This window comes from Pelodiscus sinensis, chromosome 15 (assembly GCF_049634645.1).
Source record: "Pelodiscus sinensis isolate JC-2024 chromosome 15, ASM4963464v1, whole genome shotgun sequence".
NCBI classification, from domain to species: Eukaryota; Metazoa; Chordata; order Testudines; family Trionychidae; genus Pelodiscus; species Pelodiscus sinensis.
Genome location: NC_134725.1, coordinates 5,542,961 through 5,570,210, shown reverse-complemented (window position 1 = coordinate 5,570,210; position 27,250 = coordinate 5,542,961). Strand labels below are relative to the sequence as shown.

The window sequence follows — 27,250 nt, the reverse complement described above, 5'->3', positions numbered from 1 at the left end:
GCATGCTCACAACAATGGTTTCTCATTGGTTTAGTTTTAGTTAAACAACCATTTTGTTTAAAAGGAAAAAAATAACTCGCACACTACCATTTAACTCGGTTTTAATGTTTCTCCACAAATGGTGAAAAATACTAAAGTACAGACAAGGAGTAATCATAATGTTGTGGCCAACATTATAAATATGGAATTATAAATTTAAAACATTTTCTGGTTTAAAAAATAAATCTGGTAGTAAATGCAGCTTTGAAGGTTTCTGCCTCTAGTAGGGCCGGTCTCTCCGCTCCTGACGATGTTCACCCCTACACAAAGGAAAAAGCTTGTTTGATTATAGCTCACGGGACACTCCCACAACCTTGCTGTGCTGTTAGACTGAAGAGGAAAATAATAAAAGGTTTAGAACACGTGATGAGGGACAGTTCAGTCTTTGGGGGAAAAAGGCTGAGGGGACATTTTTCAGGTCTGGTAAAGGGATGTTATAAAGTCTGTGGTCACTTGTTCTCCATTTCTGCTGAAGGCAGGGTAAGGAGGTTTATCTCAGCATGGAAAGATTTAGGGTAGGGATCGGGGAACACTAACTCAAGCACTCCCAAACTCAGACTTCCAATCCCCACCACTGGAGGTTTTTAAGAACAGATTAGGACACCTGTCGGGGATGTCTAAGTTTATTTGGTCTTGCATCAGCGCAGGGGGTTGGACTAGATACGCTCGAGGTCCCTTCCAGCCCGAGACGTCTATGATTTTATGCACACTCCTAGCCCAAGAGGACAGTGTCACCATTTTTTAATTCATTGTTTGTTCCTGTCCGCATCAGCTTTCTGATCAAGAGTTACTGATTTTCTAAGCTTTCTTCCTCCACTTGCCTTTGATCACAGCAGATCTTATTTCATTCCCTGCCTCCACCCCAAAAATCTATCGGAAGTTAAATCATCATAGCCCAGTGATCCCCAAATTTTTTACCTCTCCCCCAAGCTGGGGCTGGAGGGGCAGAATCCAGGAACACTAGAACTGGAAGGGACCTCGAGAGGTCATCAAGTCCAGTCCCCTGCCCTCACGGCAGGCCCAGCCACCAGCTAGACCACCCCAGACAGGTGTGTGTCCATCTGCTCTTCAGTATTTGCAGAGATGGAGATTCCACAGCCTCCCCAGGCAATGTATTCCAGCGCTTAACCACCCAGACAGGTAGGAAGTTTTTCCCAATGTCCAACCTAAAAAACGCTGCAGACAAAGATCAGGCAGCTGAGGCTGGGGACATAGGTGCGGATGGGAGCAGAGCCGAGGCTGGCAGCCAGGCCCTGTGCACAGCTGGGTAGCACTCTGGTCTGGGCCCCAGCAGCATTCCCCCAAACATTCCTCCCTGTCTCCCCGGGGGCAGACCCCACAGTTTGGGGACCTCTGTCCTATCTTGTTGCCAGGTTCCTTCATTTGCTCTCCTACATACTTGTCCATTTTTCCTGGTCCTCCACGCCTGCCACCTCTGCCTCCCATTTGCTCCATAAGAGGTCCTGGTGGGCCCCCAGGTCCTCCTCGTCGTCCTCCTCCAAATCCACCTCGATCCATACCCCGGCCTCCTCTAAATCCACCTCTGTCTCCACCACGTCCTCCTCTGAACATTCCACCAGGGCCACCACGATCCATGAGGCCTCCCCTTCCTCCTCTCATACCCCCAGGGCCACCTCTGCCGCGTTCTCCGCCTGGTAAAGAAAAACATCACCATGAACATTTGCAACCTAGGCTCGAAGGTGAAAACTTGCCTGCTCTATACAGACTTCCAGGTCCTTTCACATTAAACCATCACAAACGTCCCCTAGCAGTAAAAGATGTGTGCACGCAACTCTGAGGCAGAGAGCAGCTCACGGCTGGGCAGCAGAACCATCCAGAGGGCAGTCAGCCCAAGCACAGGGCAGGAAACCTACTAGGCACTCTGTCCAATACTGCTGGCCTGTTTCAAAAACACGCATACTGGCAATTCTGCCAAGGCTGAAGGAACAAAGCACAGATGCTCAGGAAGCAGCATCAGGCCACTTCTGGGCTAAAGACAGCCACACTGCACGAATTACAGATCTCCAGAGAAGTTCCACTGAAAATTGTGGGGAACTCTGAAGCTACATCTACAGTACAGCCCGGATCGACACTGAGATCAATCCACTGGCGGCTGATTTAGCGGGTCTAGTTAAGGCCCAGAAAATCCACCACAGATCTCTCTCCCATCAACCTGTGTTACCCTACCCTGGATGAGGAAAGTAAGGGATGTCAATGGGAGAACTGCACTGTAGCCCCCCTCCCCCCCCAGTCGACTCCAGCTACATGAGTAACGTGGCTGGAGTTGCAGAGCTTAAGCCGATTTCCTGCTATAGTGTAGATGCAGCCTGAAATCTACTGGGGAAGCTGAGGCAGATGGCTGATTGAGGGGTCCCCAAGTGACACTATTGTAGGGTGGGGCTACAGTAGCTGGCTATGCAGATAAAAAGCATTGGCTCAGTAGCATGATTACTCCACCTCTTGGAGAAGGAGAAGCTATGTCAGCAGGCGAGTGTCAGTGCGCACTGCGCTTCGCATGCTCAGTGCGCCCAACACCACCCCTACGCCCGCCGCCGAGCAATGCAAGCGTGCAGACCTGCCCCGAGGAGACTGGATTGCTGCCCATACACACGAGGAAAGAAGAGTCACAGAAATATGGGCAAGTCGCCTCAGGCAGAGCAGTCCCACAAACTGCTGCCTCCAAGAGGGTCTTTACCCAGGCATCTCCCTCCTCGCAGTCAGTCCCTCCCTGAGAACACAGCAAGGACAGTCAACCACACATTCCCATGCGCTGTGCAAAACCTGAGCTCTGCTTCCAAAGCCTTCCCACGGACATACCCGGAGGTGGGAAGGGGGGTGGCAGAAAGCCTTCTGGTTTGGGAGCCTTGCACTGATTGCACTCTGTTCTCCAGGCAAAGTTCTGGTTTCCACACCCCCTAGACCAAACGACAAGGGAAGACAAAGTGTTAGAGCCGACTGCGACAAGACTCAAGAGCTCTACTGTGAATGGCTGCCTGGGGGCAGGCTGGTCCTAGTACAGAATGGGAGACAAGTGTCAGGGTTTAGTCTCAATTCTGATACCAAGTCAACCAGCCCATATTTCTCCACTTCAGGGGTTGAGGGAAGACTAGTTATATTTGCCCCACACTACTGGGCAGCACGCTCTGCCTTGCCAGCACATAGGCAAGGCAATGTATCATGACTCCAAATGATGCGGCTGCTCCAGCCTGCTCCTCTTTGGGGCAGGGGCTGGTTTGTGCATCTGTCCAGCAGTAGCATCATGGCACTGCTATTGCTGACGTGGAAGAGGTGTTAAACTGGCAAGGACCAAGTGCAATTGCTAATGCATCAGTGCTTAGTCCAAGCTCTCGGCTACAGTCCACTCAACAGCTTAGTCGACATTTCCTAACCGACAAGTCCCCAGCGCCTCGGTGGCGCGAGTATTCGCAGGATGCAGCTGTGCAAGGAGGACAGCGTCGGCCTGCAGGGGGCACAGAGGCAACCAGAGCAGCACCGAGGTCAATGCGAACACTCACGGGTTGGGGCACTGCCAGTCTCCAGCACGGTGCTGGACATTCCCTCCAGAAGGGTTTCCTCTAGAACCCCGCGGTCCTCTGGGGGGGAAGCCTCCCCTATCTCCACCTCTGCCGCCCATGCGGCCCATGGGACCGCCAGAACCGCCAGGACCTCCCGGGCCTGAAAGGAAGAAGCTGGTTAATCCCAGTGCAGGCACTGTCACCTCCACAAGAGGGGCTGTCGCTTGGTGCTCTGCACAACGCGTTCAACAGGCAGCGGCCAACATTACCTCCACGCAGTGGGGGAGGCAGCCCACGGGATTCACGCGGGGGCATCCCGCCCCTCATGCTGTTCATTGGCGCCTTCTTCCGAGTGAGAGAAACTTTGAGTTTGCTCCCCTGGAAATCTTTTCCTAGAAAAAACACAGATGGGGCGGCTTGCTTACATCTCACGGAGGGGGCCTACAGGACAGGGAGCCTGCCACTGAGCAGAGCTGCCCACACTAGCTGGAAGTTAGCGCACTGGGGAGTTGACTTCTCTGGTCCGGTTTGACTAAAACCAGAAAGATTCCCAGGTCAGATCTGCTTTACCATGTGTGTGTCTATCACCTGCTGTGTGGAGGACAGACACCCACTTCTTCAGCCTTTGAATTAGCCAAATATTTAGCTATGAAATAAATCCCAGCCACAACTATGCTAATCAGATGGTCACTTACCATCAAACCACTCTATAGCTGCTTTGGCAGTAGATGGGTCATCAAAGAACACGGTGGCATCTCCTTTTGGCTTTCCAGTTTCTTTGTCAAGATAGAAGTTTATCATAGGCTGCCCAGTCCTCTTGTTCATCTAGCAGGAGAACAAAAATCACACTTCAAACTGCAGTGTGCTAATCCAAACGAACTGTAAAGAAAGATTCCCAACACAGCCTTCTCCACTCCTCTTAAAATCATCCCCAATTCCTGAGTCAGAGGTCACAGCTTTCATTTCAATGACAGGTACAACCGTTCAATCCCACAGACCCCCAAGCCCTGTCAAAGGATGTGCCTAAATCCTCGCATTCCACCTAGGGGGCACAGCTACTGTAAATATAGATGTTATGGGGGAGGTTATTTCAGGGGTTCTCAGCCAGCCAGGTTGGGACCACACCACTAGAACATGAACCCTGAGCAGGGATGTCTCAGACTGGACACGGCTGAGGATCGGCGCTCTACTTCCATCCTACGCTACTAGCTGGGGAGACAGCTATTGCCCCACACTTCCGCAGCCTTGTGTAGAATGAGAGCTTTGGCAGGGACCTCGAGGAGTCATCTGAACTCCTGGCAGGACTCCGTATTACCCAACCCATCCCTCAGGGGCATGTGTCTAATCTGTTCTTAATTCCAATTGGAGAGCCCTCCCCCTCCCCAGGCAATGTATTCCAGCGTTTAGCCACCAGCAGGAGGCGTTTCCTAACGTCCAACCCAACCCTCCCTTGTTGCCATTTAAGCCCACTGCTTCTTGTCCTAGCCTCAGAGATCAAAGAGAATCCTTTGGTCTTCTCTCCGCCAACTAAACACTACTGCTAATAGAGGTGGAACCTCTCTAGTCCAGCAACATCCATGGTCCGGCATGACTGTAATTAGCCGGATGTCCACTTATCATGGATGAGACCAAGTTTCCCGTGGCCCCATCTAGTTTAGTTTCCAGCCACCAATCCCGGCTTTCAGTGTTCTGTGCTGCTATTTAGCTCTAATTTAAGCCCAAGTCTTCTAAGAGCCCAACAAATTGTAAAGAGCCGAGTAAGCGGTGGAAGTGTTGGTAATGCTGCCAGGCAATACTGAGCTCCTGGGGTTGGCAAATTCTCTGGCTCGGCACCGGTCAGGTCCTGAGGGAGGGTTAGGGTTAGAGAGAGGTGCAATCTGTACATCCCAGAACGATGTTCACTTTTTGGTGGGCAACATTACACTGTCGATTCATGTCGCTTATGGGCTACTGTGACCCTCAGATCCCTTCCCTTAATACTCGTTCCTGGGTAGTCATTTCCCACTGTGTGAGTAAAGTGGAGTACTTTGTTTTGCCATTATTAAATGTCAGACCATTTCTCCTGTCTTCCAAACCCTCCGTGCTCGGTACTGCCTGCAAACTTGACAAGTGTACTATCTACGCCGTTCCACATCACTGGCGAAGACACCGCAGAGCCAAACCCAGACCTGATTCCGGGAGGGCCCCACCTGACAGGTCCTCCCAGCTTGACCATGAACAACTGATTACTCTCTGGGAACCAACCAGTTATGCCCTCACCTTATAGCAGCTCTACCTCCATTGTATTTCCCATGCATACCCACATTGTCACCCACCTTGATAACACCACATTGTTTGAAGAAGTCTGCCAGCTCCTCTGGGGTCACATTGTCACTCAGCCCCTGTACATAAACTGAACTGTTGTCTGAGTCATCATCTGGGTCTACAGGCGGGCCTAAGGAGATCAAATTCACAAAAGTGTCATTATACCAAGTGATCACAAGAGATCATGAAGAACAGGATTCAGTTTGGTCTGCTCAACCTTAGTGGCAATCTCCTAAATGGATTGCTACCTCATAGGGTAAACAATTACATACTTATGGACATGCCAGATGAAAATCTAGTCACAATGCAGGATTCAGTGGCATCATCTTTATATGTAAGGAAGAGCCATCCTGCCCACTCAGCAAAAAGCTCATCGGCTGTAAATAATCAGCTGATTTATTTCCTAACACAAGGGAATGTTGGTCAGCCTCTTGCCATGCCTAGTGTATACCATTCAGGTGCCACAAGAAAACAGCCAACACCGGGTGGAAGTCTTTTTGGGGAATCATTTGACACCAACATCTGGGTAACAGCAGGTATTCAATTGCAGGTGCACATAACATTTAATGTCTTTAGTGCAATTATATTGCCTTTTGTTATCAGTCACAACAAGCTGATCCTGGGAAACCACTAGAGATATGCAAAATTCACAACTGTACAGGGCTAAAAAAGGAAAAACCCACCGCTCACAAGCTCTCGGCAGAGGGGAGAAAGGAAAGAGAAAAGCGCCTGTCGGGTAAGTTATTCCAATACCGCTGGTAGCTAGATGTCTGTTCTAGCTGAAGAGCCATGGACATGCTGCATAAATACCCTCCCCTTTCCTGAAGAGATGGATAAGCGTCTAAGTGAATGTTTGCTCCATTTAAATCAGCCAGCCCAACTAGCTGATTAATCAAGAAAGCAGAAGAGTGAATCGGACACTGAATACAGCAGGTGAATGCCCCTGAGCCCTTTAAACAGGCAGGGAAGAAAGAAAGCCGCATGTGAATATCTGCCTTCATGCATGCAGGAAGAACCAGTGAGGAGTCCTTTTCAGCGTGCCCAGGTGATATTCTGAAAAGTGTTCAAAATTACCTAAATCAAGATCTGGTCCTTCTTCCATGGGTCCTGCCAGCCAGGGGGGAAATCACAGAACATGTTGTTAGTGCACGTCTTGCAGGCTGAACCCTCGACACACACAAATCTATCTACTTATAACCACCATATGATGGTGTTGGTTAACTCAGATTGACCTTCATTGCACGCATGTCAGCAATGCACCCTTTTTACATGTTTTTAAAAAATCAGTTTGCTACTTTTAGCAGCCTTTTAAACCGTTATAACACTTGTTTAGCTGTATTGGGCCAATCAGTGTATATTTATCAGAAAAGTTACTTTTTTATTTATTAAATCCAAACAAAATTAAATTTATTCTCCCCAAATTACAAAAGTAGCTTCTCAATACTCCAAGTTACCCTTTGTTTTGTAACCATAGGTTAACCGTATACCCCTAGGCATTGCCGGCAGTACCCGTTACGGCTTCTTGTATCTCATTTTTAACCACTTATGAAACTAATACAAATTATATTTTTTCTAAAAACGGACTTGATTTTTTTAACACTATCCATTGTAATGCTCAAAAACTTACCACCAGGCTTATTGAAGCCACCTCGCTCTCCAGCGCTGCTGGGGGGATAAACGAAGAAATGAAGGCCTTTCCCTTTAAAAAGCCAGTACCGCTCGGAGCCTCTGGGGCTCCCTGGGAAGAATGGCACTGGCTAAACATCTCCAAACAATGCATCTGTCTGTCTGTCTCATCTCATCTCGGCACTATGCCTTTCTTCAGGGCAGCTTGCTCAAGCTTCCTTTACGCACAACCTTGCTTGTCTGGTCTTACACACCACTTTTGCTGCGGTACCCTTTCATTACTTCTCTTGGTATTAACAGTACAATACTTGGCAAAAACAGTTAGAGAGTTTCAAATTGTGTTTGATTAAAAAAAAAAAAGATAAGTCACCTACAGGTCAACTCCCTCCCCTGTGTGTGTACATAAAGGTGCACCCTCAGCCTCTTGCAGCAGGAGAGCAACCGAGTTCCTGGACCCTTAACATTAACAGTTACAAAGAGGCAGGAGACAACCATATGCAATACCTAGAACACAATTCAGATGACATTTCCACTAAAACCTTAGTATAAAGCCATACATTTAGGTCACTACTGGATTTAACAGTCTCTGTGAAAGGAGAGCTTACAGAATCAGGGCTCAAAGGCCTGGGGGTGCAGCTTTGTGGACACAAACCAGAAATTAAGAGTTCGACGTGTGCCAATGCAAAAATCACAGCCTTTCGCTATTACAAAAGCAAGACTAGGCTGTTTAGTTCTCAATTGCTTTCAAGTGCTGGGTTAATTAGGAAAATGCCACCTGAAAAGGGTTTTATGCAGTGGGGGAACGTTGTTTGGATGGTGGGAGAGAGGAGGGAGAGAGCCATCTATTCACTAGCAAGTATTGCACCTTTAATAGCTAAAAAAGTTTTAAATACACAATTCCAAGCTGTTGCATGCAGCTTTGCTTCCTTTTTTTCTTAAAAGTACACACCATATATGTAATGTCTCTCGTTTTCAACACATACGTTTACACTTTTTAATGTTACACAATTCTAAAGTATTATACCAGTATGCAGTTACCAAAGTTACAGAAGGATTCCATTTATACAATGAATACATTTGGTTAAAAATATTCTATGTATATTTTTCCTCTCCATATGGACACCGTGTCTAGTCCCACTTTTCATTATGCTGCCGGCTGAGTACTGAGTACGGGTACTTTTTAAGTATTGAAGTGTATACAAGGCTCTCACTTTGTAACCTGTAGCATATAAATGCGACAAAGCATGTTAAAAAGTTTCCATGTTTAACAGCCAATGAAAATATAAAATAATTGAGTCAATGAAAAAGGGCATGTTAATAACATTGAGCTCCTTACCTGCCGAAGACACTGAAATCCATCACCACACCATGATAAAAGGGCCGAGTTCCCCTACCCTGCCCCCTTGGTGTTCAACCTATTGCTTCATGGGAAGGCCACCTTTTCTATGGACAACAGAAAAACTACATCCAAAAAGCAGGCGGCCTCTTTTATAGACTAGTCAGCTGGATCACTACAGAAGTAATTTATTCTTTGATTACAAGTATGAAATTGGAGAAAAAAAAATTGTGAATCTTTTGCAGCAAACAGCACCAAAATGGCTAGAAGTTTTAAGACGTGATGATAGTAATTTCAAGTGTCTACATCTACTTTAAAAACATTAGAAATAAATACATCATGGGTGAAATCTTTATACAGAACACTGGAACCCTGTTCCACTCAAGCCAGTTTATGAAATCAGTAACATTTTTCCGTGTGAAAATGTGTTGCTTTTATATTTTAAAGTTCTAGGTAGTAGTATTTCTCCAATAAAGATTTCAAGCCATTTGGATTCATTTTAGCTGAGCTATGCAGAATGAGAGAATAACTTCTTCAATTTCTAGGTGCAATGGGGTTCTAAAATAGGGCATTAATAAATGCTGCACGTTTACGGAAGGCTGCTGGTTCACTCACCCAATCATACAAATTATATGGGGTAACATTTGACTGAGATTGTCCTGCTCCAGTCTGGGTATTTTTAATCTGTATGAATGAAACATTCTGCATAGCTTTAAACTCAGTTTCATAGGGATGGAACACACACAAAGCTAACCCTTCCTTATGTTAGCCGTGATAGCTAGTCCACCATCCTCACCTTTATTACAACAGACACCAGAGACAGGGCACTAGAAACGACTGATCTGAACAAATAGGTTTACTAAACCAGATTATGCCATCAGTTAAAATGGCCAAACTGATTTAGACCACCTGAAAGCTCCAATGGGGAGCAGTCCTGGAAGTCAAGTCAGATCTTTGGGCGTTCTTGGGGCTTTTCTTCACACTCCAACCAAGCCACCTAGAGCTGTGGCTTCAACACTCAACTAACCCATACATCGACTTAAGACAGTAGCTCCAAGTGCTACTTTGACGCAAACAGAGGCTGAGGGGAAACACTGTATAAAAGCAGACGACAGGCTTTTGCCATGTACATACCTGAATGCGAAGACCCAACAGTGAGGCAAAGAAAGTGACCCCTGGGTCTTCCGGAAGGTTTGTGTGTGTTCTATCCAATGTTACTGGTAAATCCCACAGAGGGTTTCTCCTCTGAATAACCATGAAGGGAGCTGAAAGTTCTGCATTTCACAAAACCCTTAATTCCCCCAAGCCCAACAAAATGCAGGAAAAAAAATAGGTCCTGCCCCTACTTCCCCTAGGAGGATATTTCCATGGACTAGAAACAACCTTGCTATTAATAAATATGCGCCATGGAAGTGTGCTTTGAAATGTCATCTTTCAGCCCCTCCTTCCATTTCAAATCCTATGGGTAAAACAGATTAAGGTAAAAGGAGAAAAGATTTGCTCTTACCCCATTCCACCGCGTCCTCCTCCCCGCCCACCTCTGCTCATGCCTCCGCGTTCAAATCCTCCTCTTCCCCTTCCCCGGCTATCAGGGCCACTCATGCTCCGGCTTTCTCCTGGGCCAGAAAAGCCTCCGGATTCCTGTCCATATCCACCCATGTTACTGGGATGGTCCTGGCGAAATGAACCTGAGGAGAGGCAAGAGTGTAAATATTAAGTCTGAGGTGCCTGTTCCAATTACTCCTCTGCACCTGCCTTCAGTACCACAAGCTTTACTCTTGGGAGAATGCTGCATCGCTGCACGTGCACAAAACGTACGCTCCTGGCAGATTTCATAGAACCACAGAGCTGGAAGAGACCTCAGGAGGTCATCAAGTCCAGCCCCCTGCTCTAGGCAGGACCAATCCCAACTGCTCTTATGCAGAAAAATGACTGGACAGGGAGGCAAAGGGAAGCCATAAGAGCAGCCATGCAACTCTCCACAGAAGCCTGTTTCAGGTGCCCAGGGCACCCCACAGAAAGGTGAATCACTGCGGGGCAAGAGGTGGGACTGAGGAAAGACCCAGCTGGTGGCTCCTACCCTGTGCTGTGCTCAGCTGCTAGTCCCAGCTAGGCAGGGGAGGATGGAACTGCTACTTCTCCCACATGGCTTCTGGGGATGGGTGGCCCACAGCCATATTTCTTAGCTGCAGGAAGTTCTGCAAACTACTCCCCCCACACCCCACACTTTCTGCACCCACTGCTCCTCAACTACAGGCAGAGGGATCTCTGCTGCTCTCCCATCCGTCTAAGCCCCCAGTGCATCCAGACTTCCTCACACCCAGCCAGACTCTCCTACGGAGCTTCAGCCCCCTACAATCAAAAACCCCTCCCCCACGAGCTTCACTCCCCCTGCACCTGGACTATACCTATGAGCTCCCCACATCTGCATCTCCAGCCCACGGACCCCCAACCAGCTGCACCTGAATCCCCGCCCCGAGTCCCTCCAACTGAGCTCCCCACACCCAGACCCCTTGCTGAGTTCTAAACCCCTCCCAAACAGACCATCCCTGCTGAGCTCCAGTCACCTTCACCCCAGAGTGCCATCAGCACTGCACCCAAACTGCCCCATGCAGAACACTCAGCTCACACCTGGATCCCATCTTGCTCAGCCTGTCTCCCCACAGCTGGTAGGGAGGGGCAGGCCCAGAGTCTTTGCGCTGTGTCAGAGCTGAGTGCAGCCACACCTCTGAGTCCATGTCTTGCCAGGAAGAGGGGTGAGGGGGAGAGGAGAGAAGAGCTGCACAGTGATCTCCCACCTCTGGGCAGCTGGTGGCCTGTGCTCCCCACTGCCATGCTGGAGCCTCCATATTTCCAATAACTCTTGCAAAATATCCCAGAAGCTTAAAATGCTGTGTGCAGAATATGTAACTGTTTGGTTCAGAATGCCCTCAGGAACAGAGTTGTAGCAGGGTGAGCGCGCACTAGCTGTTTGGCATGGATCTTACCACAACGACACTACTGAAAGCAGGGTGCATAGCACTTAATTTGTATCAAACTTAAAATACCCTCCCACCAGTAGAAAAGCCTGCAGAACTATCGGCAGACACACGGCCTGCTGGCTGGAAACCACGCCACTGTAAAATGAGTGCAAAGCCTCCTCCAGAGATTTACTAGTGTGTCTTATCTGACGAACATGGCGAGACAGAACCACCTTTACAGCTCTCCTCTTCAGGTGAGCTACATCAGGCAAACTCACTCTGCTGGCCGTAGCTGCTGCTCTGCTGGCTGTATTGGCTTGGGGCCTGGCTGTAGGATCCAGTCGGGGGAGGATAACTAGTAGGTGGCTGCTGGCTATAGCTGCTTTGCTGGCCGTAGCTAGTCTGTTGCCCATACGTGCTTGGCTGCCCATAGGTGCTCTGCTGAGAGTAACTGCTCTGATCGTAACTACTTGGCTGTGTAGAGGAATAGCTGAAAGACAAGAATTAAAATATGTTTCTAGATGGAAGAGAAATCAAGCCCTCTGGAAACATGCATTAGGCTGCAGTGGCATCCAACTAGACAGTACTGCAAGTCAGAATCTGTATTAACACAAATGTGAGGTCATCCTAGAGAGGCAGATCTGCAGGCATAGAGAAAAGAAAAAGCAGCCAGCTAGGTTGCTAAAAGCAAAAAGAGCGTGAGCCAGTTCTTAGCTCAGAAGAGAGAACTATACCACGGAAATCATCGCTATTTTCCAAGTGGGAAATCTGCCCTTCTTGGAGCCTTGCACAGAACCCTTGCAAATGAACAGATGCAGTGAATGACGGATATCTGCCAGTCTAGCATTTCAAAGCCACTCAAGGCTATGAAATACCAGCTGGCAAATATGGCTTGTTAATATTATTTCTTATCAATCAAGAGCAATCTAATTCACTTCATTTTCAACAAGATAAAGTATCTCTGCTTGGCATGTGTAGGCTTTTCAGACATCTTTGAGACTGTCAAAAGCAACACCTGTCTGTCCTACATTTCAGGGTTAACGACTCATCCGAGATTCATCCTCTGGACAAAAGCATTTTTACAAGTTAACAGTGAAGAGGGATCCTAGGAGCCTGAAACACATCCTCTCTCTAGGACCCAAAGTTTAATTAAAGAGTGAGTTAAATGCAATTTTGCCTCCTTTTGTTATTATGACCAGGGCTCGACAAACAACGTAATCTACTCGCCCGTGGCGAGCAGATTACACCCTGGAAGAGCTGGCGCAGAGTGATCTGCCCATGTGCAGAGCGCAGAACCGCGTGGCTGGTGAGCAGGGTTCGCCACCATTCGGCGAGCCTGATTATGAATATCTATCCTTTGATTAGAGCGTATTTAATCACAACCCACAATCTTTCACCCTGCAGTGAACAGAAGACTGGTTAGATACAAGTAAGCTTGCTTATCGCTAATATTTGCAATAATCTGCAATTATGGCAAGCAAAGATATAAAGAACAAATGCTTAAAGTCTTCATACAGTAGCAAAGTCCCTTTAAAAAAGGCAACAGTGCTTTTATCCAAGCAAACAAAGTTAAATGCTCCAGAACTACCCTTTGCTAACCCTGATTTTCCAGAAGAATTACCTGGTTGGAGGGTAGGATGGAGGAGCAGTGACAGGCTGCATAGGGTAACTTCCAGGCACCTGAGGATAACTGTAGTTACTTTGTCCATATCCTAAGCTGGGCTGGCTGTAGCCTGTGGTACTCGACTGAGGTTGGCTGGTCTCCGCTGGCTTGCTGCTATCCTGGGGTCTAAAAGCAAAGTTCAGCAATGAAAAGTCATCTGGTACCAACATCCCTCTGCCCCAATTCTCCTTGCAACAAGCAATGATAATCCAAAGTACAGACAAAATTTGTGGAATTTATGACCTAAAGTTGCCAGTAGGCAGTCCCATGCTTTTTAACTTCAAATTAGTGTCAGTTTCATCACTATGACAGCAGACAGAATTCTTTAGTTAAATTCGAGGCATTTTACACTCTGCCTGGCAATTGATACATTCTCCCACTACTAGAGAAATCATAGGCTACCTCCTTAACAATAAAATAAATATAAGTTGTGGCAAAATTGTATGTACCTTACATCAGGTGCAATCTCAAATCTAAAGCACATAGTTTAGAATAAGACCAATTTCCTTGTGGCCCCAGACAGATCACATTCTAGCACCAATTAATTCAGTAATAGCATGCACTACGTGTGGGGTTAAGTTTTTTTCCCCACTATGCCTGTTAACTGCTACCACAAAGCTGGTGAGCAGCTTTGCAACTTGATGACATCAGCTTGTTTTATTTAATATTCAATCTGATTTAGAGAGAACTGTTCTAAAATCTCTTTTTAGTTAAAAAAAAAAAAATCTTACATTTGCTGACCATAAAAATGAAACTAAGAGGCCTAGTCTCAAGAGGGGTCGAACACGCTGAAGGCATTTTGTATCATGTCACACGTGTACAGCCATTCCCAAAAGACTTGCAATGCAACACTATTGCTTTAAGTAACCCATAACAAAGACAAGAGCTAATTTCCCACTATTTCCAATCTGACAGTATTAGCACTGCATCTACAATCAGCTGCACTGTTTCATAGGTCAGTTGAATGTCCTGTGTTCGGCAACTGCTTGGTAACCTTGCTGGCACCCTGTCTAATGGCAGAGGGAGGAAGTCATGTACACACTTTCCCCAGGCAGCAGCAAAGCTGCAATTAAAAATGTGAAAACAAAGGAAGAGAGTAAGCCCAAACACATTTGGTGGTGTTCTTGGACCTATCAAGAGCCCCCCCCGTCCCTCATCAACAGGAGAGCAAAAAGAGATAAGGCGACAAACAACGAAAGCGTGTGTATTACCTTGCAGGTGCAGATGTTGCTGGCTGCTGCCCATACGTTGGGTAGGCAGGCTGGGTGCCATAAGCAGACTGTGCTGCATAAGAAGCCTGGGTCGTAGTAACTGTGGGGGTGGTAGTATCATAGGCCGCTGTACCGTAGCCCTGGACAGGCTGACTATAAGCTGGGGGGGCAGTCGGGGTGGTATAACCTAAAACAAAACAAAAGCCTGGTCAGACAAAGTCATTCTAAAGTCCATATTTCAGACTATTTTTACTCTTCTCCAGTCTTACCCAGAAGTTACAAATGTTACTGATTTTACTTTTACCATGCAACATAAGTAACCTGAGAACAAAAAATTGACTTATGCCCCTTTTCTGATTCTTCACAGCATATGAAGGCCTGGAAACGTGTTTCCCCCAAACAGTGGTTTTGCTTTAATATTAGAAATTCCAGTCTAGTCTTCCAGGTCCAACTACAGCTAGAGAAATGATGACGAGACTGATAACAAAAGCTGACTGACCAAGGGGAGTTCCTTTTAGTCAGACTAAAGATTAGTTGTTTACAACTATTTAAGTTCAAGTTCAAGAACTAATAAAAAACAGACTACAGGTGAGGACCTATAGAAAGTATGCCAAAACAGGGATGAGTCAGAGACCATGTCATTTCTAAAGTTAAAAAAACCCAACAAAACAAAAACAAGTAATTAATTACAGGAGCTCTTAGCTAAGCCATGCCCATATTAGACCTTAATACAGCACACAAAAAAAAGGCATAAAGCTATCTTTTAAGACTATTTTTACTGGTTACCATTAAATTGAAATCATTAGTAATTCTTGAACTGTAAAGAACGTCATTTTGCACTTACATAAGAACGGCCATACTGGGGCAGACCAAAGGTCCATCTAGCCCAGTATCCTGTCTTCCAACAGTGGCCAATGCCTGGTGCTTCAGAGGGAATGAACAGAACAGGGCAATTATCGAGTGATCCATCCCCTGTCATCCAGTTCCAGCATGAGGCAGCCAGAGGCTTAGGACATCCAGAGCACATAGTTCCATCCCTGACCATTCCGGCTAATAGCCACTGATGGACCTCTCTTATATGACCTCATCTAACTCTTTAATGCAGTTACACTTTTGGTCTTGACAACATCTCCAGGTTGACAGAGTTGCATGGAGAAGTATTTCTTTGTGTGTGCTTTAAACTTGCTACCTACTAATTTCAATGAGTGACCTTGATTCTTGAGTTACGCGAAGGGGTGAATAGCACTGCCTTATACACCCTCCACACCATTCATGATTTTATAAACTTCTCCCATATTGCCCCTCAGATGTCTCTTTTCCAAGTTGAAGTTCAGTCTTTTTAATCTCTCCTCACATGGAAATTGTTCCAGGTCCCTAATAATACGTTCTCATACCTTCTCCAATTCTAGTTACAGATTTTTTTTGAAATGGAGCAATCAAACTGCATGCATCCAGAGTGGAGGTACCAGGATTTATACAGTGGCATTATGATGTAGACTTTATTATTTATCACCTTCCTGGTGGCTTCTAGCACTGTTAACTTTTTTGACTGCTGGTGCACATTAAGCAGATGTTTTTAGAGAATTATCCATAATGACTCCAAGATCTCTTTCTTGAGCTGATTTAGACTCCCATGAGCCAGGATTTTGAATATACAATAGGGATGTCTTCCAGTGTGCATTACTTTGCATTTATCAACACTGAATTACATCTGCCATTTTGTTGTCCAGTCACCCAGTTCTGAGATCCTTTTGTAATGCTTCAATCTGCTTTAGACTTAACTATCTTAAGCAATTTAGTATCAGCTGCAAACCTTGCCAGTTCACTGTTTACTCCTTTTTCTGGTTCATTTAATTACTATACTGAACAAGTACATTCTACTAACTTAAAGGAAAATATTTCGACAAAGCAACATATCAAAGTCAAATTATGTCTACTTTTTGATATGTCATTGTCATTAGGGATGTCAATGTGTAGTTGACTACATGATTAACTGATTGTCTAGGCTTATCAGTTAATTCTATCAACTACACGCATTTCTCACCCCCTTGCTTCCTCTGTATCAGGGGGTGGGAGAGGAGGCAGTGCCTAGGTCATGGACACACACACACTGCCATGCTCTCTCATCTCTGCACGACACACACTGCTAGCTTCTGTGCCACACACGCTCAATCTGTGTCGCAAAGTCTGTCACTCAGAGTGTCGCTTTCACAGACATACTCTTATACTCTGTAGTACAGCCCTGCCCCTTCCAGGGCCCAAAGATGGCCCATGACCATGTATCAAAATTCATGAAGTTGCTCCCTGCAAAAATTGCCCCCCCCCCATGTAAACAGTGAACCAAGAACAAACCACCTCTAAAAGCTGCATTAGTTATAAAAGCAATCCTGTACTTATTCTTCAAGACATAAGATTACTCTCAAAAGAAACCCTTCCTCACTCAAAAATGGTGAAGAATTACGCAATTAAATATTGATAGAAATGTAGCCGTGTTAGTCTGGTGTAGCTGAAACAAAATACAGGACTATGTAGCACTTTAAAGACTAACAAGATGGTTTATTAGATGATGAGCTTTCGTGGGCCAGACCCACTTCGTCAGATCAAATAGTGGAAGAAAATTGTCACAACCATATATACCAAAGGATACAATTAAAAAAATGAACACACATGAAAAGGACAAATCAAATTTCAGAACAGAAGGGGGATGGGGGGGGGGGGTAAATGTTTGTGAGCTAATAATATTAGAGGTGATAATTGGGGAAGCTATCTTTGTAATGGGTAAATTCGACACTTTACACCTGAGTTTGAACAAAGAATCTAGTTATCTTACCCAGATAGCTTCCCCAATTATCACCTCTAATATCATTAGCTCAAAGACATTTACCTTCTCCCCCCTCCCCCCCAAAATCCCCCTTCTGTTCTGAAATTTGATTTGTCCTTTTCATATGTGTTCATTTTTTTAATTGTATCCTTTGGTATATATGGTTGTGACAATTTTCTTCCACTATTTGATCTGACGAAGTAGGTCAGGCCCAAGAAAGCTCATCATCTAATAAACCATCTTGTTAGTCTTTAAAGTGCTACATAGTCCTGTATTTTGTTTCAGCAATTAAATATGTTATGGTGTAATTTTTTCTCCACATTTTCCATTGTAAGGCTTCTCCCATCACCCACAATCTATGCCCAGATACTAATAGAAGCCCCACCTGTTATACCCTAGATATCTGTAGGGAACCTTTAGGAAGTTTCCTTTCCATTAGAATGTTAGTGTTATTTTTCATAAAGAATGAGCCACACAAAACTGTAGCCAGAATTTCATTCGGGTAAAAAAAAAGACTACATTTTAGCACAGACTCCTGGCTCAAACCAAATGCACCAGAATATACTCTTTAAATCTCTGCCGACTGAGTCACAATCTTTTTTTTTTTAAATATGAATGTTTTTTCGTGAAGTAGATTCCAGTTTATAAAGCACAAGTTACAGTCATTTACAGCACATTATGAAGATGTTAGCTATATATCTGAACTGAAAACCCATAGACAACATGGAACATGCAACGGTGGTGGTCAGAACAATCGGAACATGTCTAATCATGCTGTTTACCCTTTAGGAAATAGTAAAGACAGTGAGGTTATAGTCCCCTGGAACATCCTGGTACAGCGGTCACTAGATTGCTTGTAAAGTTTTATCCATAGACCATGGAACTCAGGAGTTTGTGAATGGCACTCATCATACAGACAACTAACTTATAAATGGCATTAAATACTAGCAAATTTTGAATCGTACTGTATGTTTAATGTGATGTTATCAGGGCTAAAACAAATGAAACACCTAAAGGGTTAACATCACAAGTTTAGACAAAATGAAATAGCATTTCCCATGCAAGAGTGAGCAGGGTAGTCAAACCTGTACTGGTCCCTTCTACTGTGGAAAGCACAAGACAAAAAGTAGAGGGTACACTATCAGAACAGGCAAACAGTCACTAACCAGTTGGATTTTCAAGCAAGAGACGAGATGCCAAGTATGCATTCCCAATGGGTAGGGTCCTACCAAATTCACACCCTAAATATGTGCCACAGACTGTGAAATGTTGAATGCTTGGGCCCTATATTATAAAGATTTCACGGAGAGAACAGCATTTATCAAATTGAGGACCCTGACCCAACAGAGAGTTGCAGGAAAGTTGCTAGGTTATTTTTATTTTTTGGGGGGTGGGGGGGGTTCCGCACTATTGCCATCCTTACTTCTGTGTTCCCTTCAGATCTGGACAGCTGGAGAGCCATGGCTGACAACCGGGCACTCAGCTCTGAAGGCAGTGCCATGCCAGCAGCCAGTGCTCTCCAGCTGCCCAGCTCTGAAGGCAATGCTTCAGAAGCAAGCATAGCAATACTGCAACTTCCCCCCCCACCGTCCCCCGCCATCTCACACACACACACACACACACACACACACACACACACACACACACACACACACTGCTCCTTTATAGGTCAGGACCCCTAAAATTCTAACATGAAATTTCAAATTTAAATAGCTGAAATCAAGAAATTTACAGTTGGTAAAATCCGATGACAAACTGACCAAAATGGACTGTGATCCAATGAGGGGTTGTGGGTTTTTTTTAAACAAAGTACATTCTGTAGTGGTTTAGATTCATATTTAGGTAGAAGATTTTAACAAAGCTCTTTCCCCAATAAAACAAAGTCATGCAACAGTGCTGAGGCTCCTACCTGTTGGAGGCTGCCCATAAGAAGTTGCATATGCAGTTTGCCCATATGATGCGGTTGTCTGAGCCTGTGTGTAACTGACATCAGTGGGCTGTCCATAAGTTCCGTAACTCTGTTGCCCATAGGCCTGCTCCATAGATAATACACATTTAATTCAAGCACTGAGATCAGTTTAGTTATTACAGAGACACATATACACAGTAATTTTGGTGACACTGAGTAAAAAGGCAGCAATGTGGAGCAATTTATATCAAATTATCTTTGTTTTAATAATAGATTTAAATTAAGGTTAAGACTTTGTAAAGCTAATTTGAGCTACTGTATTTTTAGATTAAAATGTCCAATCAAATAAATTAGAAGTGCTGTTTTTAAATGTCACTATTGATAGAGTAACTATTAGAATTTTACAAATCCTCTAGCAGCAGTTCTAAAAATGTGGGTTGTGACCTCGTTTTAATGGGTCGCCAGAGCTGGGGCAAGCCCTAAGTCTAATACTAGCTGAGCCCTAGACAGTGAAGGCTCAGATTACAGGCACCATGGACTCTAACCCTGTGCACCACTCCCAGCCCCACTCCCTCACACAGCAGAACTCGGGCAGGCTTCAGTACCCCTTCCTGGAGCGGTGTAGTAATGTTTGTTGTCAGAAGGGGGCTGTGATGCAATGGTGTTTGAGAACCACTGCCTTTTAGGCAGAACAAAATATCAGAAATTAAGCTCCTGATCCTGCAAACAATCAAACACATAACTGTACCCAACCAAATAATCAGTCTTCCGACTACTCACAGTTAAAGTTACCCTTTAACTTCAAGGTAAAATTAGGGATGTAAAATCCCACTAATCAGTTAACTGGGTAAACATTACATTTAATGCATTTGAAATTTATATTGACAGACACATCATTTTAACAATCTGGATCATTAAGGGTTTTTTTTTAAACCCAAACATTGCAGTTTCCTTCTGAAGGGCATCAACCTGAAATCTAATCAATTTCAAGCATTAACAATTGTTTCTGGATTGATACCTGTACCTAAAATCTATCCTCACCCTATTCTATCCAACATCTGCTGCAATTTCACAAATTGTATTTCCCTAACTGAACAGGTTTCTCTCTCCTGCATTGATGAATGAGAGAGTCACACACAGGGAAACTGTTAAACACCAAACATTATTTTCTCTTCATTCTCTCAGTTATAATGGTAGGCTTAGAGCAGTTTTCAAGCAAGGGTCAGTGGCCACACAGCCCTTTCAAGGTGTCTAAGGGACCATGTGGCTGAAACTCCAATTCCCAGCAACCCCTCCCAGGGCTGAACCTGGGCGATGCAGGGCTGAAGCCCAGATCCCCAGCAACTAACCCACGTGGCTGAAGCCAGGGCTGAAAGCTGAATACTGGAGCCCCCCAACCCCTGGTGTTCCCTGTGGAGCAGAAACCCTAAGTCCATGGGCAGAGTTAGGGACATGGAGGGCACTGCCCTCCACAATGGCAATCTAGGGGGACAGCTCCACACCACCCCCTTCCGCTCTGGTCCGGCTGGAGGTGAGAAGCTAGAGATGGGCAGCATGGGACAGCTGCACTTAGTGCTATGAAGCAGGCAGCAACAACTGTCTCGTTTCCTCATTTCCTGCCAGTCCCCCAGGCCAAAGCTGCTTCTCAGTTCCAAGCCCCTTTTGCTCCTGCAGGCTTCATGGCTGGCAAACTGCTCCAGGACCAGCGAAGTCCTCCCAACACGCAGCCCCAGTGACTCCCTAAGCTCCCCCCGCAGCCTGCACACAACCTCAGCTATCCCCCTCCCTGTACCCATAGCCACCCTATGCACACACAGGTCCTAGCTATTCCCTCCTGGCACCTTAAGCTGTTTTCAAACTTTTTGAGCTAAGCCCCCCCACATTTGAGATATAAATTCTGGTTGAGTCAAACCCCTCCCCCTGCAACAGGCTGGGTGGCCTGCTGTCTCCCTGGATCTCACGTCCAATGCAGGTGGCTCAAATCCTTTGGCCACCCAAAACTGAAGTTAAACTACTCTTATGCCCAATGCCCCCATACCCGTACTAGGCCCTGGAGTTTCTCTCTCATGTTGAGGGAGGCATCAGAGAAAAAGACTGAAAATCCTTAGGCTAAGAAATTCTTAAGAGTTCCAGATTTGAAAGTTGATGTCCCTTTAAGGAAGTCTTCTACACAATTTAAAACATTATCAGAACATTTTCCAACATCTTTCACAATAAAGCTCAGCCTTTTCCTTTGGATAGTTAATGAATGGTTAAGTCAGGCTTAAGTTACTGGTAGACGTGTGACTCAGTAGCAGTTATGAAAATGTCCCATATTTTACCTGGGTTGTCTGTGCATATCCTTGAGCTGGCTGAGCTGCATAAGCACTGTAGCTATAAAAGGAATGTAATGAAATTTTAAAATGCAGATATTCACTACTGAATTGCATAATACATGCTTTGCACAAGATACTTTCAGGGTTCAAAACTTTTTATTTTAGTTCTTGGTAACAGAACATAAAAAGGACTAATTTATTTAGCAACACACACAGGCGAGTTAAGAAATCCAATACTATATACCTAATCTGCACTAGAGAGAACTATTGCATGCCCTTTGAAAATACAAATGGAAAACAAAATGTTACTTACCCCTGCTGGGCTGCGGCTTGGCTATAGGTACTATAGTCTGCAGGAAAGAATTCAGAGTAAGAATGTTAACAAAGACAGCTAATAAAATTAAATACACAAGAGTGTAGTTGCCAGAATTTCCTCCAGGTGCTTCGAAGAGGAGAAACAACTGGAAACCACAATTTCAAAGGTGCTTATTAAGCATTTTCATTTAAAAGCAAAACCTCTTCAGCTATCTTGGATTTCCCTATTTTAATCTGTCACCTTAGGTGGCACCCAGCTACTGAAGCAGCAGCATGTTTGTTAATGCTGAAGTATAAATCTGTGTTACTAATGTAGTCATGCTAAGTGAGGACACTTAGTAGTATTCAAGGAACTTCATGGCCCAATACTCAGGAAAATGGTCTGTGAAGAGACTTATTTTTCCTGTAAGTCCGGGAAGAGCTGCTATGGTGGGTTCTACCAAGACATGTGGCCATGTCACTTGATGCTGGAATCCATCTTGGGTGCTGTTATTTTTCCACTGAAAGCAAGGACAAAGTTTAAACAAGATGACAAAGGATTTCTGCAGTTTGTAAAACCTAGAGTGGTCCCATTCAGGAAGGCTTTTCATATTAGAACAACTATGAGGGTGACATATTACATGTAACCAGTAGGGATGTGAACAGTCAAGCATAACAGTTGAGCCTTGCCATTCACCAGTAGGGGCAGGAGCAGCTCTCCTGCCTGTTGAGGGCAAGGGACTGCTCCAGCCCTGCAGGACCCACTGCAGGAAGGTGCAATCTCTGTCCATAGTGGGCGCAGCCTGGCTCTCCCCACCACACGTTTAACCAGTTAAATGGAATTTCACACCCTTAGTAACCAGTTCCTTGGCATATTAAGCTTTGTCTGCGTGTCGTGTTCTGTTTTATTTTGCTTAGTTACCTACTTTGCTTTGTTTGCTCTCTCTTATGATCACTTAAATCCTACATTTTTTTATTTAATAAATCAGTTATGTTTACTAATAAGCCCAGTGTGAATAACTCTTACTTGGAGGGACAAGGAGTCTGTGTATATCTCTTTACATTGAGAAAAGGGGCAAATTTCATGAGCTTATCCTGGACTGTCCTCTATGCAGCATAAGATGGCTGTGTCTAGACTGGCCAGTTTTTCCGGAAAATCGGCTGCTTTTCTGGAAAAACTTGCCAGCTGTCTACATTGGCTGCTTGAATTTCCACAAAAGCACGGACTTCCTACTGTAAGAAATCAGTGCTGTTCGCGGAAATACTATGCTGTTCCTGTTCCGACAAAAGTTTTGCGCAAAAGGGTCAGTGTAAACAGCTCAGATTTGTTTTCCGCAAAAAAGCCCCGATCGCAAAAATGGCGATCAGGGCTTTTTTTGCACAAAAGTGCGACTAGATTGGCCACAGACGCTTTTCCGCTAAAAGTGCTTTTGCGGAAAAGCGTCCTGCCAATCTAGACGCTCTTTTCCGAAAATGCTTTTAATGGAAAACTTTTCCGTTAAAAACAACATTTCCGGAAAATCATGCCAATCTAGACGTAGCAGATGGGTTTATCTAGGATTAAGCTCCCAGAGGGGCTGGGTATCTCAGTGCTGGAGAGAGGAATCTCACTGTGCTGTCTTCAGTTAAGGCCTGCAGTTTTGAGGGGCTTGGCCGGGACTCTGTGTGTTGCAGCATACTAGCACATCTGACTCAAGACAGGATACTGGAGGCCCAACCTGGCAGGGAAAACAGGTTCAGTGGTGTCTCAGCACATCCAAGTGCAATCCCAAAGGAGATCCCAATATAAAGGGATCCTAGTTTTCCATGATAAAAATAAGATGCTCTTTGTTAGTTTCTCAAGCCATAATGTACAGTGGAACCCTGTTTATAAGATCTGATTGGGACTGGGACCAGATCAGATAAGCAAAAATTCAGATAATCTGAAAATGTACACAGAGCCATCCAGGTATCCCATTGACAGCCTAAGCCATATGCCTGGGGCTAGCGCTTTTTGCCTGGTCTCTGAATTATCCAAACTTTTGCTTATCAAGTGTAGCCCTGAGCTCACTATACTTAAATATATTTGTATTTTTTTCATAAAATGTAAAAACTAAAGATTCTTTTTAAAAATGCAAATTTCACATTTTCTCATGGCGAATGGATTTCCGGGATCCCTCCTTATAACTTCTCAAAAGCTCTTATTTCTGTGGGACTTATGTGTTCAGTTCTCTTCTGTTTTATGAGACTCAACAATGCAATGGTATAGCACTAATGCAGCAGCTCCAGAAGAAAAACAAGCTCCTTTACTGAACAGAACAATAGGCGCATTTTTAAATATCATTTTGACAATTTCACTCACACATGTTTCTTTAGTAAATATTTTTTTCCACTGTTCATGGTGGCGTTAGAAGAACTTTCCTTTAAATGCCTTCTTTTCTTTTGAGGTGCTCCTCTCTTCAAGAGCTTGGCTTTAACTTTAAACTGAAGTGACATTGTCAATGTTGATAAGCCTGATGTTTGACCTATTTGTAACTTATAATTTTTTGCAACACTCGTGTACAATTGTATTTTCTTCAAAGAAATGCTTCATTGGTTTTCTCCAGAGGAAAAAAAAATTACCTGCCAGAAAGCAGCCATAAAAGAACTGAGTACACATGGAGGAAAGTAAATCATTAAATGGTTAATTTAAAAAAATAAATCTAACTGCTCAGTACTACAAGTTTTCTGGCAGAGCCGCATCAATTAAATATGATTTAAATAATTAAATGTATTCATATTTTGCATTTGCACTTTTCTTAAAGACCGTTTGATTCCCCAATGGGTAAATGTTAAAATATGTAGATTTGCAAGTAACTACATCTTTTACATGAAGGCTAAGTCTATGCTGGCACTTTACTGCACTATTCTGGCTCAGCTGGTGAAGAACACACACAGACACAGACACACACACCAGGGAACAGTGCTCCTCCTGGTGGAGGTGGTTTACTTAGAGCTGTGGTCACACTGCCACCTTAAAGTACTGCCACGGCCCCGCTTTAAACTTTCTAGTGTAGACAATGCCTTAATGTTGTGCTTTTTTTTTTTTTTTTTTTTTGCTAACAAGGATACATTACATCTATACATATGTAAGCAATTATCTAACAACTATTTATCAGATTACTAATTTTTTGCTGGATTGGTCAAGTGTCATTTGAATTAAATTAAAATTAAACCAGGAATGCACAAACCCAGCACTTAAACTTGTGCTAGATTAATAAAAAAAATTTAAAACATTTTGCATTTAAACTGACTAGAGAGTGAACTTATCTGATTGACTGCCCCCATCCTTCAAAATTTTAGAACTAGCAGATCCAATTATTTTACATATCATTTTTATTCAGATTAAACTTGCACTGCTTAACATTTTTTATTTTGTTGAAATATTAAATAGATTAAGGCTGACAAACGGTCAATTTCAAATATAATTTTAAATATTTATTAAACATTTAAATAAATCAGATTTAATAAAAATCAGTTTTAATTTTTTTTAGAAGCATGAATTTTTATTCAGTTTTCTAATGTTAAAGCTCTAAAAATCTCCATTTTAAACATCTTCACTGTGCTGATTTTTAAAGATAAACTGAAAGGATTAGGGTGTTCAAATCAAAGACATACTGGAGCAAAACTTTAGGCTTTTCTGATGAGTCTTTTCATAAGAGGGCTGTTGGCAAGTGAAATGCAGTATAATACTGGTATCAACACCAAGGCTATCAAACCAACAGCCATATAATGTAACAGGTCTTTAATCACAACACAATTCCTTTGTTTGATGTAGATGGATACTCCCAAATAGTAAAAACATCTTTGTCTGTACCAAGCTTTGTAAAGGTCCCAGAAAAAGTTACTCTGCCATCTATCCTATACAAAGAAACCATAATGTAGCCAGGTGTATTCATCACGGGGTCTATGATATATCTGTAGACCCAATATTAAACTACTTACCTTTTCACCCTAACCATATCCACAATAAGGCTCAGTAAATATTTACCAAAGAATTTCTGCAGGTTATTGCCTGCCTATGCCCAAAGCAGATTTTAAAATAAACTTCAAATACTGAGTGCTAATGGGAAGAGTGACTGCCCCATCCATCTTCCCTTCCCACTCTACTACAGAAATCTTAAGCAGCAGCAGCAGCTAAAACTATTTCTCCTTAAGAAACCTAGGCATTTTGCATTACACAATGATGGACGGAATGCATTACAAGACTAACAAGTAGAAACAAAAACTACAGTTCCTCCATTTTGATACACATTTCAATAGACACACTCAAAATCATTACTTTTACTACCAATACTTAATCTTATTTGTTCTATGACCACCACATAACATGCTGATTAAAAGTTGCTGATGTGCGGTTTTCAATGTGTGCTTTGCACAAGATCTTTAATCATGCAATTATGTTAAAAACAGTTATTTAGATCCTGTTTTTGCTTCAATACGATTGTAAATATTTCTATACACCCCAAAATTCAAGACAACTATTTCTAGCTCTTTGAATGTTAACATTTTGATGTAATCACTCCTTGCTCTGCCCCTCTAGGGCAATTCCTCTCATGTTAAGCCAGAGCCCTGTACATAAGCACTGTCGAGGGCCGCTGTAAGATTTTCGTGCGCTACTGTCTCTGTGCCTAAGAACATTTATGCATAAACCCGGCAGCGCTACGGACTCAGCGCCTGTGAGAAGGCCCCGGCCCCATTCTACTCCCAGCAGCAGCTCCCGGGACCGGCTGGAGCCGGGCGCGAGCAGCAGCGCGCTCTGGGCCTGGCCGCGCGCTCCCGGGACAGGGCCGGGCGGGATTCCCGCGGGCGGTGCAGCGGCCCGGCAGGAAGCGCCGCGCCCGCAGCCACGCGGGGCCCCGGCGCAGCGCCCGCCATGAGCACGCGCCCGTCCCGCCCTTCGCCGGCGCCTCCGCCATTTGCCGGCCCGGCCGGGCAGGCCCGCCCGCCGCCGGCCGTTACACAATGGCCAGCGCCGCCCCACGCGGCCCGGGAAGCTTCCAGAAGCGCCGGCCGGGCCGCGCCCCAGCCCCCCGCCGGGCGCCCTCCCCCCGGAGCTGGGGCTGGAATCGGGCCCGGCCCCCGCCCAGCGCCGCCCGGCCCGGCCCGGCCCCGTCGCTCACCCGTCGACGCCATTTTCTCGCCTTCCTCCTCGTCCTCTCAACGTCTGGTCGCTCTGCCGCGCGCTCGTGCGCATGCGCACCCTTTCCAACCTCGGCTCCTACCACTCGGCACCGGG

The 27,250-nt window shown here is 44.8% G+C and overlaps 1 protein-coding gene across 6 annotated transcripts; it reads right to left on the bottom strand.

Annotated features, from left to right (window-relative positions):
• Positions 1-84: 84 nt before the first annotated feature.
• On the bottom strand, positions 85-27,250 carry EWSR1 (EWS RNA binding protein 1). 6 transcript variants are annotated; one of them, XM_006110380.4, is made up of 17 exons: positions 27,135-27,248; positions 22,013-22,049; positions 21,706-21,757; positions 19,385-19,508; positions 14,655-14,841; positions 13,402-13,569; positions 12,059-12,270; positions 10,328-10,508; positions 7,486-7,523; positions 6,933-6,965; positions 5,870-5,988; positions 4,250-4,379; positions 3,824-3,946; positions 3,555-3,714; positions 2,857-2,954; positions 1,439-1,691; positions 85-299 (listed from the first exon to the last, which is right to left on the bottom strand). In XM_006110380.4, the coding sequence occupies exons 1-17, from the start codon at positions 27,145-27,147 to the stop codon at positions 260-262; spliced, it is 1,968 nt and encodes a 655-aa protein (XP_006110442.1). In that variant the 5' UTR covers positions 27,148-27,248; the 3' UTR covers positions 85-259. The 6 variants fall into 6 exon arrangements, 5 of the variants coding, with proteins under 5 accessions (XP_006110442.1, XP_006110443.1, XP_075754038.1 ...); XM_006110381.4 differs by having other exon boundaries at positions 7,486-7,520; XM_075897923.1 differs by lacking the exon at positions 27,135-27,248 and adding an exon at positions 24,335-24,359.